A 15,961-nucleotide genomic window follows, 5' to 3' on the forward strand; every position below is an offset into this window, starting at 1 on the left:
TATTTTACATTTACTTGTACTTTACTTTCAATACTTAAGTATGTTTCAATATCAAAAAAATACTTTTTGTACTTAAGTACAAAAAATATCACATACTTTAAAACCTTTACTCAAGTAACATTCTAAACAGTGACTTTAACTTCTGCCAAAGTCATTTTCTGGTAAGATATCTATACTTTTACTCAAGTATGGATACTTTAATGATGTTTTTACTACCTTTCTGGGGTTGACAGTGGTACTTGTGTAGGCTGTCGATGTAGGGACAGAAAGCTCTCAGATTTCATTAAAACTATCTTCATTTGTGTTCCGAAGATAAACTAATGTCTTACTAGTTTGGAACGACATGAGGGTGAGTAATTAATGACAGAATTTTAATTTTTTTGGTTGAACTAACCCTTTAATATTGTGTATATTACAATTTAAAATAACTGTTTTCTATACTATTTTACTATATTTTAATATGAAATTTATTCCTGTGATGCAAAGCTTAATTGTCAGTATTATTCCAGTCTTCAGTGTCACATGATCCTTTAGAAATCCTTCTAATATGCTGAACATTTTAAAATAGTGTATACTAGTAAAGAATAATATATACTAAATAGCTTCTATGTTTCACAGTGTTGAATTCTTATGATTAGGTATCTGTCAAAGAATTTGAGGTTTTTTCATTTTCATGATAAGTATTTAGAGCTGTTAAAATATTTTAGTAATGTAAAAGTCATTTGAAATGTTCTCAGAAGGAAGAAGGAAACCTGCCTTAAAAAGTGCACTTACAGTAATAACAATAATCCAGGCATTTTAAAGATTTACAGTATTACATTACAATGTTCTTTATCAGATCACAGAAGATACATGCTCCTACAATAGTCCACATAACAGTTTAAAAATTGAACATTCATTTGCAAATGCTCTGCTGTCACAAATGTTGAAAGTTGGCATGTCAATCCTACATTGGGGTAAGAACAGCCATTATTTTTTAGGTCAGCAGCATCGGTCAAAAAATGTCAGTCAGGAATGGAACATTTGTCAGCTTTTTGGAAACTAGGAAACTTCATAATCACCTTTAGTAATACTAATTAGCAATACTAGTAATAGTCATTTATAATCATGTACACAAGAGATTTGATATTGACAGTCTGTGAAGTGTATTGTATAGTGATGAGTCTCATGAAACCTGTCAATATGTCACATCACCCCAAAATCAATTAATAATTTTTTGCATTGTGACACTATTTTCATGACAATTAAGAACATTTTAGCACACATATAAATTTTGGAACTAAAATGTTCTTTATCGGGGTAATATATTCGAATTTGAGTACATCAATACAAGACTTCTTGTACTGTCTTTGTTGATTTAAATTTTGATTATAATGTTTAATAATTCATTTCAGTAGATTTTTTTTGTGCAATTACTTCTGTAAACTATTAAGTAAGTGAATGTATATGTGTTGGTTATATATAAGCTACTGCATGCTCAACAGTTTCTTAACTCTCTCATATCTACAGTGTCTACTCCAGTTCACAAACAGGCTCAGGGATGAGAGCCAGGAGCTTCTCCTGCAGCTCCGTAAATGTTGGCCTCTCCTCAGGGTTTGACCTCCAGCACATCAGCATAATGTCGTAGAGCTCTTTGGAGCAGCCAGGTGGTTGCTGCATCCGCTCTCCTCTCTGAATGGCTCGAACGCATGTCATTTTGTCTTGACCTGAGATTGTAGAAGGAAGAAATATACCAGAGTTGGGTGAGATGCAATCTCAGCTAACAGTGAATGTTCTCAAGGTGATGATACACGGGGCAACTTTTGAGCAATGTTGCCGAGCAATGTTGCTTAGGCACTTCCCCATTGAGAATGAGCAACAAATTTCTATCTACATATACTTTAGATCGGTGGTGGGCAATTTTTTGAGATCCTCCAATCAGAATGCTAGCAGTCGATCACATGATCGGCTTGGAGAATTCAGAAAAAATTCAAACAAGATAGCGGCCTCTCAGCGGCAGTGGAGGAGAGTGAACTTATATCTTTTTACACTGGTAAGTTGTCATGTGTCAACCCAAAACAGGGAATTTACCTCATTTAATGCTTAAAATACCAACAGGTGTCCAATTTAATGTGCACAGGCTGTAATTGAGCCATCAAATGTTTTCAGTTAAATACTAAAAAGACGTGTTCTGTTTAACGTCTGTAGTGGTGTTGGCTGCAGTGTTGCCAACTGCTTTCAATTAAAAGTTGCTAAAACTGGTAGCTAAATGTCACTAGATGACATCATAATGGCAAATTCATTGAACTATATAAATATGAATATAGATCGGTGGGCAAAATAAGAATCTAGATAAGGTTTGTCCAAGAAGTTGCTAGATTTGTCCCTAAACTTTTGAAAAAAAGTCTCAAAAGGGGTGGGAAAGTCACTGAATCTAGTGACAAAATCGCTAAATTGGCAACACTGGTTAGCTGAAGGGCGTATGGCACGTGAAGGTAGCTTTTGACGCGACTGAATCTGCCTTTTGCCAAACTTGCTCTTCTCCTTTTTCCTATCACAAATCAAATCAGAAAGGCATTTATATGTAATAAAAACGAAGAAAATATTTGAAAAGTTGAAATAAAGTGCCTAACAAGTGTTTATAATAAAGTATTTACTGGGTTGGCAATAGATTTGCTCCTCTCTGTCTCTGATTGGTTGCTGCCAACTGTCCGTTGCCCTAATTAGTTGCCCTGTGTCTCACCAGGTTGCCCGTTGATGGCAACATTGCTCAAAATGTTGCCCAGTGTATCATCACCTTCAGAAGTTATAAACAAATATTTGGTCAGTAACATTAATAGAACGTTCATTCAAAGTTATCTGGTCTTTAATAATGTTTGCACAGTGTTGCTAGGTTTTCATAACAAAACCCGCCCAATTGCTACTCAAAACTAGCCCAAAACTAGTCCAATTGTGTTTCATGGGGGCTCCCCAGGTAAAATTTGCATTCCAGGGGCTACATATCATATAATATCAAATATTATTTGGGGTCACTTCAACCCACGGACATGAAAAACAACCTGCAGCAACAGTGTAAAAGTAGCCCAATTCCGTGGGAAAACCGCGGACTTGGCAACACTGTGTTTGCAAAACAAAAGCACAAAAATGTTATTTACACATCACTAATGGAACTTTTATTTCTGAAACATTTTAGTTGGACGTTATTACTAGTTTTAGAACCTTCAGAGAACATTAACAAATGAATGTTCCCATAATGTTTGCAAAATGATAAAATGGACAGTTCCCTTAATGTTTTCTCTAATGTTCACATAACCAAGAAAAAAAAATGAACCATTTGAAAAACTGGACATTTTGAATGTTCAGAGAATATTGCAAAATAACGTTTTCATAATGGGAACATTAGAAAAGCGTTCTTTGAACATTTATGTATTATGTTTAGGGTGTGAAGCATGTTTACCAGGGTATGGGTCATCTCCATATGTGACGATTTCAGTTAAAAGGATGCCGAAAGACCAGACGTCACTCTTGCTTGTGTACTCCTTCTCCTCAAATATCTCAGGGGCCATCCATTTCACAGGGACCCTGACATCTGCAGGTACATGAGAACTGTTGTACATACTTTTTGTGTGTCTTATCATTTGTTTGCATCAATGTATGTTTCAAATATCTTACCTGATGAAATCCTGTGGTTTCCTGGCAGATTAATTTGAGCGAGTCCAAAATCGGCTATTTTGCAACACTGCATGTCGGTAAGCAGAATGTTCTCGGCTCTCAGATCCCTGTGAACTATTTTGTTCTCAATGTAAATCATTCCTTCTGTAATCTGAGAAATTCAACAAAATAAAGACTTAGGCTAGTTTACACAATGCCTTAATCACCACAGACAATGACAGGGACAAGTCCGCCCCAATAATTAGAAATGGCTAAATTATTCCCCCTAATTTCTTATACTTGTCAATATTTGACAAACATTTTAGGTGGTTTTACAGTGCTTGTCAATGTCAAAATTATTGAGAGTATCACATTAGGCCTATTTATTATAAATATTCCTGTTCATCATTTTTTATAATGATGAACACAAATTAATGTGTTCTCGTAATCTTTAATTAAAACATCTTCCCTTCCCTTCTTGCAACAACATTTCTATTTTTCTATGATGTGTTTACTAGTGCTTGGGCGGGACAAACTGTCACTCACATGAGATCCACCAATAGCAAACCACAACCATCCAATCAATTATCCATGGACAAAATCAAGTCCTGCCCAACATCTTTTCTTGTTCGAGAAGTTCATGAATCCTTCTACTTATGTAGCCCCTAAAGGAAAATGGTGGAGGAAAAAATATTTGTCAATGCTTTTGCAATCTCTCGCAAATGTTTTGCATTTCCCCATGAAACATTGTCTTCCCTCGACAAAAACTTTTGTGTTCCGCCGAGAAACCTTGCATTCGCTTGCAAAGAGCTCAAAATGTTTTGCAAGCGAATGCAAAGTTTCTGGGGGAACGCAAACGGTTTTGCCAGTGAATGCAAAATTTCTTTGGGGAACGCAAAACATTTGTGATAGAATAAGCATTGACTTCTTATTTTTCCTCCCATCTCTTTTTTTCCCCCCATCACCATGTCCTTTTAGGGGCTCTGTACTCTCCTAGTGTTCAAAACATACTGTAGATATGGTTTGGAATCAACTAAAAAGATCCCTGATGACAGAAAAGACTTTGCTGTATTTTCTTGCTGTGCTTAAATCACAACTGCTGTTGTTGTGCGAGATGTGAATGAATGTTTATGCATGTGAACGATGAGGGTTTTCTCTTTCCTCGTTCCTCGTTCCTCACCTCCATAAGTGCATTTAGAAAATTAATATGTCCTTCATGATGATCGATTTTTGGGTCATGGGTTTGAGGACAGAGAAGCGAGAAAATGAGGAAACATCAATGTGAATATTGAGGAGCAGCCAATCTTGCATGACAGCAGGCACCAAACATAATTACAAAAATACTAAACACGCCACCTCTCTGCTTAACATTAACATCAATATTGCTGTCTCAGGCCGCTTAAACCAGCAGAATGACAAGTCTATGTACTGCTTACTTATATACAGGTGCTGGTCATATAATTAGAATATCATCAAAAAGTTGATTTATTTCACTAATTCCATTCAAAATGTGAAACTTGTATATTATATTAATTCATTACACACAAACTGATATATTTCACTTGTTTATTTCTTTTAATTTTGATGATTATAACTGACAACTAAGGAAAATCCCAAATTCAGTATCTCAGAAAATTTGAATATTGTGAAAAGGTTCAATATTGAAATACACCTGGTGCCACACTCTAATCAGCTAATTAACTCAAAACACCTGCAAAGGCCTTTAAATGGTCTCTCAGTCTAGTTCTGTAGGCTACACAATCATGGGAAGACTGCTGACTTGAGAGTTGTCCAAAAGACGACCATTGACACCTTGCACAAGGAGGGCAAGACACAAAAGGTCATTGCAAAAGAGGCTGGCTGTTCACAGAGCTCTGTGGCCAAGCACATTAATAGAGAGGCGAAGGGAAAGAAAAGATGTGGTAGAAAAAAGTGTACAAGCAATAGGGATAACTGCACCCTGGAGAGGATTGTGAAACAAAACCCATTCAAAAATGTGGGGGAGATTCACAAAGAGTGGACTGCAGCTGGAGTCAGTGCTTCAAGAACCACTACGCACAGACGTATGCAAGACATGGGTTTCAGCTGTCGCATTCCTTGTGTCAAGCCACTCTTGAACAACAGACAGCGTCAGAAGCGTCTAAAGACAAAAAGGACTGGACTGCTGCTGAGTGGTCCAAAGTTATGTTCTCTGATGAAAGTAAATTTTGCATTTCCTTTGGAAATCGGGGTCCCAGTGTCTGAAGGAAGAGAGGAGAGGCACACAATCCACGTTGCTTGAGGTCCAGTGTAAAGTTTCCACAGTCAGTGATGGTTTGGGGTGCCATGTCATCTGCTGGTGTTGGTCCACTGTGTTTTCTGAGGTCCAAGGTCAACGCAGCCATATACCAGGAAGTTTAAGAGCACTTCATGCTTCCTGCTGCTGACCAACTCTATGGAGATGCAGATTTCATTTTCCAACAGGACTTGGCACCTGCACACAGTGCCAAAGCTACCAGTACCTGGTTTAAGGACCATGGTATCCCTGTTCTTAATTGGCCAGCAAACTCGCCTGACCTTAACCCCATAGAAACATCTACGGGGTATTGTGAAGAGGAAGATGCGATATGCCAGACCCAAAAATGCAGAAGAGCTGAAGGCCATTATCAGAGCAACCTGGGCTCTCATAACACCTGAGCAGTGCCACAGACTGATCGACTCCATGCCACGCCGCATTGCTGCAGTTATTCAGGCAAAAGGAGCCCCAACTAAGTATTGCGTGCTGTACATGCTCATACTTTTCATGTTCATACTTTTCAGTTGGCCAAGATTTCTAAAAATCCTTTCTTTGTATTGGTCTTCAGTAATATTCTAATTTTCTGAGATACTGAATTTGGGATTTTCCTTAGTTGTCAGTTATAATCATCAAAATTAAAAGAAATAAACAAGTGAAATATATCAGTTTGTGTGTAATGAATTAATATAATATACAAGTTTCACATTTTGAATGGAATTAGTGAAATAAATCAACTTTTTGATGATATTCTAATTATATGACCAGCACCTGTAGAGACTATATTGATATATGTTGGTTATATGTATATAAAGTAGCCCTGCACTGAAATATCCAGAAATAACTTTTCCAACTGCTCTTATTTTTTAATTAAAAGGTTTCACCTGTCATATAAAGACACTTTTCACCATCCTAATCGATAAAATCCTGCCCTACTATTTTCCCCCCATTTATTATCCTGTTTCATTGTTCAGCTAAATTGTTTTTAAGGAAAACTGGCCATATGATTTTTGTTTTGATACATTCCAGACAACTAAATTACACTCAAAGAAAATCAAGTTACCTGGACAGCAAAATCCATCATGAGCGAAAACTCTAGATCTTTTTTCTCTTTGTGGCCTAGGGAAAGATATAAACTTATGTGTATATCTCTTAAATTGTGTATTTTTTTCTGTAAAAGCAATGTGTCAATTAAGATCCAAGATTAAGGTAAAGGTATCTGTGGTGTTTATTATCTGCATACAATTTAATATAAGTTCACTTACTGATGAGAAATGTCTTTAAAGAGCCATTTTTCATGAGCTCTGTCACTAAGCAGATGGGTTCACTAGTGGTACACACAGCATAGAGCCTCAGCAAACGTTCATGATGCAGCTCCTTCATGATTTCAATCTCTGTTTTGATAGTTGGATAATTGACAACTGCAAGTAAAATGGTACAGACAAAAAATTGCATCATAACACAATCAAGAAAAATTATTTGAGCAGTGTTGGTTTGAGGTAAATGAGACAGTGGTTCTCAAAGGGTGGCTCGCAGCCTCAAAAAGAACCAGGTTTGTTTTTGGGTCACATTTAGCAGGTTGCAACAACAACCTTCATGCATACTCCCCATCCACCTTTTGTGCATAATTTGCATATATAGATGAAAAAATACTGTGAACTCAAATTGTTGATGTTCATGAATTGCTTAAGTAGATTATTGAATGCACTTAAAAAAAACGATAGAATTTTAAAATTTAAAATTTTATCCCTTACAGGGTTAGTTCACCCACAAATGAAATTTCTGTCTTTAAGTACACACCCCCTTGTTGTTCCACACCCGTAAGACCTTCGTTCATCTTCGGAACACAAATTAAGATATTTTTGATGAAATCCAAGGTTATCTGATCCACACATAGGCAGCAATGTCATTGCACCTTTTGACATCCAGAAAGGTAGTTGAAAACATGGTTAATATAGTCAATGGACTACAGTGGTTCAACCTTAAAGTTATGAAGCGACGAGAATACTTTTTTTTGCGCAATCTCTTACTGAGGTAAATGCTGCACAATGTTATCGCTCTTTATAACATCGGTGTAAGAAATTGTAGTCTGCCTCGACCCAGATTCCACTCCAAAGTATATTTTAGAATGAGCTCATCCCCAAAATGGCTTAATTATCATAGAGAAGAAGAAAGTCAACTGGTATATTGTTTATGTACCATTTGGTTGATCAAATGCTGAGCAAATGGTAATCAATTATAGAATGGGTATGGGTGTGGGACACAGAGAAACATCTCAGACAATGAGGTGTCACAACTTCATTAACATACAGACCACAGCTGGTAAAACATGAGAAACTACATTTACATGAAGAGTGGTGAACTGTAACAGGATAAAAGGTTTGAGATTTGGATGTTCTGGGTTCATTCCGACTCCGATGAACCCAAGGTGCTACGTGTACTTTGTCACTGCTAAGCTGCAATAAACCTCTTCATCGAGATCTTCAACGTCCTCATCATTTTTTCTTACATTGGCGAGCCACCCAGCGAGGGATTTCCAATAAAGTGGGAAAGGTAAGAAAAAGCTGTTTTCTTTCTTTTATGCTGGTTTTTGTCAGGGAACCCCTCGTTTAAAAAATCTAGAAAGGAAATTTTAAGGACAGAAGAGAATTGTTTATTCAGTATTAGCAGGAGGAGTTAAGCCTTAAGCCTATTCTGTACAATTTTGTTTAAGATTCTAACGGAACTGAATCAGCCCAATGCAGTGTGTTGGTAGAGTTGTATTGGAATTCTTGTTTCTAAAGTAACTGAAACAAAGTGCTTAAGTTTAAAGTTTCTAAAGTAAGTGAAACTTGGTGTTAGTCTCTTATAATTCTGTTAAGATTCTAAAGTAATTGAATCAACCCAACGCAGTGTGGTGACAGAATTGTATTAGAATTGTTGTTTCTAAAGTAGTTGAAACAAAGTGGTAAGTTTCTAACGTAACTGAAACTGAGTGTAGAGTTGTTATAATTCTGATGAAATTCTAAAGTAACTGAATTGACCCAATGCAGTGTGGTCACAGAATTATTTCTAACAGTTATTTGAAAGAATAACTTAAGTGCAGTGCAGAAAACAATAACCCAAAGCAGTGTGGTTTTGCCCAACGTACTGAGGCATTGTTTTAAATTTGATAAACTGTTAAGCCGAACTACTGTGGCTGGGTATGTGGTTTTGTCCAACTTAATGTGACAGTATTGTATGTTTAACTATGTAGAGTAGTGAGATTTAAGGCCCGATGGAGTTCATTTGTGTCTGAATTAGACTAACGGTTATCTTAAAGCAACTAGATAACGTATAGTTATTGAAACAAGACATTGTGAATAGTTGTTGAATTATCACAGTTCAATAAGGTTTTGAAAATGGAAGAAATTATCATTAAATACATAGCTAAGCACAGTTCACCTGGAATGTTTGACGGGATAGAGAAGGCAGATGATCCATACAATTGGGCAATGGGTCAATTCAAAAATTCCTCCAAAATGCCTAAGAACAAAGAAGGAAAAATTGCTAATGCACTTCAAGCAGTTTTTGCTTCATACAAAGTAACTAGGAAGAAAGTAGATTAATTAAAAGCTGAAAATGAACGACTCGTTGTAGGGGTAATTTCTACAAAAAATTACCTAGCTAGTGAAACGATATGGAAAGAAGAAAAGATCAGAATGCAGAATGAGATTGCATTTCTTAAAACTAACAATGACATGCTTAAATCATCTGTGGAAAAATTGGCCAGCAATTTGGAGGAAACGAAGACAGCTTGTGAGTTTATGATCAAGAATGGCATAACTGAAAAAAACACCAGTAAGACATTGTTAGGTGTCACGTTGTGTGACCCAGTTCCAGAAATGCCAGATTTGCAGGAACATAGCTCTGAGGGTTGGGAAAGAGATTCTCAGTTGTTCAGTAGTCAAGACTCTGATTGTACAGTTATATTTCCCATGGCACCAGTTCATACTACAACAACTATGCGTGCTATTGAAGGAAGGGAAGAGCAAATGACCACTACCATGGTCAGAGGATTTAATCCAACTGAACTAGAAATTGTCATCAAGAATATTGGGAAATTTGATCCTGCCAGACAAGATCCATTAGATTTTCTGAAAAACTTGGAGGAATATGCAGAGATTTACCAATTTACAGACGGTGATGCATGTGTTTTGTTAAGAATGTGCTTGCCTGACACTTTGTCTGGAGCCTTAACTCAGAAAGTAAAGGACAGAACTGCAAATAAGTCAGAGAGGAAACAGGCACTGCTTCAAGTTTTAGGTGTGAGGTCAGTTAATTGGGATAAAATATCTGAGATGCATATGAGGAAAGGAGAGCACCCAGCAGCGTTTTCAGAACGATTATTGGAGGTGTTTAAAACTTTCAGTGGCAATTCTGATATCACTAAGAATGATGTCAGTTTCAAGTCTGCCTTGATTAACAAATGTGACCCACTTACTCGTTCTGCTGTGTCAATGTTTGTGACACCTCTCTCTGAGTATAATGCCATTATTGCTAAAATGACACAGTTTTACAACAATAATGCTAATGCAAATACTCAAATGAAATATGCCAAATCTAGACATCCAGTTGCTGCCTTTGGCAGAACAGAATTTTCTAGATTATCTGATGGTTTGCATCATAGACCAAGGAGATTTACAAGAGTAAATTCAGAAGGTGTTATTCTTTGCTATGCATGTGGAAAAGCTGGTCACATTGCCAGACATTGTGAAGACAATGAGAGACCTCATCAAAGCTTTGTCTGTCATGCATGTGGAAAGCATGGTCATATTGCAAGGCATTGTTTGGAGAAAAGGAGGGAAGATCAGGAGGTTGTTTGTTATGCATGTGGAAAAGCTGGTCACATCGCTAGACATTTTCAAGACAATGAGAGATCTCTTCAAAGCTTTGTCTGTCATGCATGTGGAAGGGATGGTCACATTGCAAGGCACTGTTTGCAGAAAAGAAGGAACGACCAGGAAGTTGTTTGTTTTGCATGTGGAAAGACAGGACACAAGGCAAGAGAGTGTCACTTTTCACACAAAAGAAAGGTAGGCCATCATGATTTGCTTAAGAAAATAGGCAATTTAGAAACCCAGTTGGCACTGTTGAAAGGAAATGAAGAAGAAGTCATTCACACTTTGCCAGACACATCACTGCATGAACGACATGACTGTAACTCAGTCACAAGCAGATGATGATGTTAATTAGAAGTGTTTTATGATAGTAGCACATTTTCAAAAAGAATGTTTACTATCAAAAGGGGGGTGATTCTTAATAATTTATGAAAAATATTTTATTGGCATTGATATGTACATGTAATTTATAAGAAATGTTTTAATGGCATTCATTTTAAAATGAATTTAAGACATTACCGATGTTTGATGTTTTGAGATGAAATGTCTGTGACTTTGATGTATAAATGTGAAAAGATTCTTGTGGGGGAAAGGGGGGCAACCTTTTCTGATTATTGTTTCAGATATAAGCATCGAGATGTTTTTGTCTGAAATGTGTAAACTCCTGGAGACAGATGATCTGGTCGTTTGAGGAACGAGAAGGCGAGTTGAACCAGTGGAGCCATGGGACATTCTCAAGAAAAAGAACATTGATCCATGATCCAGAAACCCAGAGATTTCCAGACCTGCAAGATCCAGAACCCCAGGCCTAAAAGTTCTAGAAACCCTGAGAACCACCATGGGATGAATGAAACTGATGGAGTGACACAGATTCAAACAACAACAGTGACAGCTTCTTCTAGACGGACTTATGATCCAGGTGGAAAAGAACAGACAATGAGAAGAGAAACAAGAGAGGATCAAACAGCTTCAGAGACTACAGACAGACGTCTTTCCACCTAGATGGAAAACAAGTGGGCAAAAGAACATACCCACACTAAGAAATGCACAACGACAAACTCACTGCACATGACACTAAAATGAGACAAATATATGCATACTTGGATGCAGAGAATGTAATTTTTGAATGCTGAATGCACACATGTGGATAAAGGATGTCCACACTGAGAAAATGGACACAATACACATGACAAAATGAAAAAAGCACACGCACACACACACCCATACACACACACATTATATTGTCTATTGATTTTTGATTAGAGTTAATAAAAACTAAAAGTTGTGGAGGACAACCTAAGGCAGGGCTTCACCGCCACTGGGCACTTGCCCAATAGAGAACGGGAGGTGTAATCTGTGAAAATGGAGTGGTTGTGATGCTTCTTTTGGGCCAAGAGCATCAAAGAGGGGACTGTAAGAAATTGTAGTCTGCCTCGACCCAGATTCCACTCCAAAGTATATTTTAGAATGAGCTCATCCCCAAAATGGCTTAATTATCATAGAGAAGAAGAAAGTCAACTGGTATATTGTTTATGTACCATTTGGTTGATCAAATGCTGAGCAAATGGTAATCAATTATAGAATGGGTATGGGTGTGGGACACAGAGAAACATCTCAGACAATGAGGTGTCACAACTTCATTAACATACAGACCACAGCTGGTAAAACATGAGAAACTACATTTACATGAAGAGTGGTGAACTGTAACAGGATAAAAGGTTTGAGATTTGGATGTACTTTGTCACTGCTAAGCTACGTGTACTTTGTCACTGCTAAGTGTACTTTGTCACTGCTAAGCTGCAATAAACCTCTTCATCGAGATCTTCAACGTCCTCATCATTTTTTCTTACATCGGACACATAATGATAATTAATATGCTTTGTCTTTTGCTTGACTATGGCATCAAACAGCTAATAATGTGTTGCTAATGTTACATAAACCATGTTCCCGTTTGCCATGTTAGAGTATGACAGCTGCCTTCTAACAATCAGTATCCTTACAAACGCTTTGAACTACTCAGAACATCAGTGGACACCATAAGTTCATCATATAGTTCATATAGTTCATCATAACATTGTAATATACATCTTACACCCGGCATATTGTTAAATCTACACGATTTTTCATATCAACAGAAAAATATACCGGGATAACCTGGCTACTCTCAAGACTCCCCTGCTAGTTCGCTGTTAAAGGGTTAGTTCACCCAAAAATGAAAATTATGTCATTAATGACTCACCCTCATGTCGTTCCAAACCCGTAAGACCTCTGTTCATCTTCGGAACACAGTTTAAGATATTTTAGATTTAGTCCGAGAACTTTCTGGCCCTCCATTGAAAATGTTTGTATGGTATACTGTCCATGTCCAGAAAGGTAATAAAAACATCATCAAAGTAGTCCATGTGACATCAGTGGGTTAGTTAGAATTTGTTGAAGCATCGAAAATACATTTTGGTCCAAAATTAACAAAAACTACAACTTTATTCAGCATTGCCTTCTCTTCCGGAATCATTTCCATTGAATTAATTCCATTGAATCCTTTCATCTGTCGGCGTTGGTAATGCACTTTTACGTCGCTGTGGCTGTTTTTGGCGATTAGGACATCCGCGACATGCACACTTACGCACCATTTTAAAAAATATAGCAATACCAAAATACAAACAATGTAGAATAGCTTGAATACAGTGTGCGTCTCCCTCAGACTGTAAACAAAGCTCTGGTGCACTAGATAACACGTCAGCAGCGTCTTACATCAGCAGTGTCACTGCGGAGTCGTGAACCACACTCCAGAGCAGAAGGGGGTGGTAATGCACCAATAAGCTGGATGCCAACCGCCGTAAAACAGGAAAGAAGAAGAAGAAGAAGCGGAGTCGTGAACGCGAATTGACAACAGACCCGGAAGAGAAGACAATGCTGAATAAAGTCATAGTTTTTGTTATTTTTGGACCAAAATGTATTTTTGATGCTTCAAAATGTCGCGGATGTCCTAATCGCCAAAAACAACCACGGCGGCGTAAAAGTGCATTACCAACGCCGACAGATGAAATGATTCAATGGAATCAATTCAATGGAATCAGTTCAATGGAATCAATTCAATGGAAAGGATTCCGGAAGAGAAGGCAATGCTGAATAAAGTCGTAGTTTTTGTTATTTTTGGACCAAAATGTATTTTCGATGCTTCAACAAATTCTAACTAACCCACTGATGTCACATGGACTACTTTGATGATGTTTTTATTACCTTTCTGGACATGGACAGTATACCGTACAAACATTTTCAATGGACGGACAGAAAGCTCTCGGACTAAATCTAAAATATCTTAAACTGTGTTCTGAAGATGAACGGAGGTCTTACGGGTTTGGAACGACATGAGGGTGAGTCATTAATGACATAATTTTCATTTTTGGGTGAACTTAACCCTTTAATGATATGCTAAAACCCGATGGCACGTTGTATGATAAACACTGTAAAATATGAGACCTGAAGTAAAACCAGTTGAAAACCACTGACTTAACCAGTTTATTGATTACCTTTGAACTCTTTGATGGCCACATCTGTCGTGTTGTTCCAGAGCCCCTGCCACACCTCTGCAAACTCACCACTGCCAAGCTTCTTTATTTTGGTAAGTGAACTTCGCTCTACCTCCCACTTGGTGTCAAATGACAGAGAAAGAGGAGCTGGCTGGTCCAACTAGAAGAGTAATGAACAGATTGGAATTGTGCTGGAAAACTTAATTATAGGATGCTGATGTGCTTTCAGTAATCTGTAGGTTCAAACTCTTCACTGACCTTCACACAGGGTTCATGAAGCTTTTCGCAGAGTCCGCCTTCGTTTTTGGAGTAAAACTGTATCAGCTCACGCAAGGTTGGGAAAGTTGTATGATGAACAAGAAAAAACTGCTTGTCATTTTCTCTCTGCTTGATCCTGTAATGTCGCGCATGATTTCCATTCCTCACTTTAAAAGAAATCATTAAAGAAAATGTTATTCAGCTGCTCTGAAAGTTAAGATCAAGGTTGGTTCATTGTTAATTGATTTATCTCTTTTCAGTTTAATAAAAGCAGTAGAGGATTGAGACGTTGTGTGTGTTTGTGTGTGTGAATCACATGTACCTGATAAGTAGTAATGATTATTCTCATAACACTTCCAGACGAGAAACGCACCCTCGGCATTTTGTGGTCTCAGCAGACATCTTCTGGCCTCTATGCGCATTTTAACATTCTCAAAATACCATCTGAAAATCAATCAATACTAGTTTTTATTACGTCCATTTTTATTTGTGTTCATGCGTTGTAACAACATTGTATCACAGATTAAATGAACAATAAAGTAAACATGAAATGGATGAATCTCAAAGAAATAAATCTAATTCACATACTGATATTACTAATATATTGTGTATATATATATATATATATATATATATATATATATAGTAATTTCCAAACCTTATCTCTATGATTATTTTCATGAGTCATTTCTACAGAAAAAACATAAACTGAGCAGTGACAGCACTGTAGCTATTTCACCAGAACTTGTGAAACTGGACAGACGGGATTTCCAGTTTCATTCAGGGCAAGGATTCAAAACACAAAGCTTGAGATAACTCTATATATTATTACAAAATGATCAAAAGTACATGTATACAAATATAACTTAAGGACTTACAACTCGGCCTCTACGCTATCCAGCGGCTTGACAAAGTCTTTAGGCACATATCCCTTTTCCTCCACAAAGCTGTTAGATTTGCCACTCTTAGCCGTGCGTCTCCTCACATACAACCAGTACTCAGTCTCTCCAGTTACTTCCAGAATATCTCCTTTCTTCAGATTTAGATCCCATTTTGTGCGTGAGGGATAGTCATAGATTGACCTGAAGACCCTTTTTCGGTTGAGGGACGGCTGTTCGTTCTTCGTTGGGCAACACGGGCAGCGTCGTTTACAGTTGCATGCAGAATTCCCCATGTTCACCAGTCATATCTGCTCATGCCGTGTGCATACAAGCAGAGTGATGGCATAACCAGCTTACTATAGTACCAACTCCTTGTAGCCAGACAAGTTCCCATTGGTTACGCTTAGTAGGTCAAGGAAGTATTTTGCAAAAAAATGATCAGAATTTCCCTGATGTCATCCAGTTGGGTTTACTTAAGCAATAACAAAATGCCATAGCGTGCATGCATAGCTTTTCAACAAGGTGTTGTAG

The 15,961-nt window shown here is 37.5% G+C and overlaps 1 protein-coding gene across 1 annotated transcript; it reads right to left on the bottom strand.

Moving 5' to 3' along the window:
• Positions 1–796: 796 nt before the first annotated feature.
• Positions 797–15,727, bottom strand: si:ch73-340m8.2 (tyrosine-protein kinase SRK3). Its single transcript, XM_048190402.1, has 9 exons — positions 15,428–15,727; positions 14,872–14,993; positions 14,550–14,716; positions 14,292–14,451; positions 7,168–7,323; positions 6,966–7,021; positions 3,652–3,802; positions 3,437–3,568; positions 797–1,706 (listed from the first exon to the last, which is right to left on the bottom strand). The coding sequence occupies exons 1-9, from the start codon at positions 15,721–15,723 to the stop codon at positions 1,513–1,515; spliced, it is 1,434 nt and encodes a 477-aa protein (XP_048046359.1). The 5' UTR covers positions 15,724–15,727; the 3' UTR covers positions 797–1,512.
• Positions 15,728–15,961: the final 234 nt, after the last annotated feature.

Source organism: Megalobrama amblycephala, linkage group LG5 (assembly GCF_018812025.1).
Source record: "Megalobrama amblycephala isolate DHTTF-2021 linkage group LG5, ASM1881202v1, whole genome shotgun sequence".
In the NCBI taxonomy this organism is placed as follows: Eukaryota; Metazoa; Chordata; class Actinopteri; order Cypriniformes; family Xenocyprididae; genus Megalobrama; species Megalobrama amblycephala.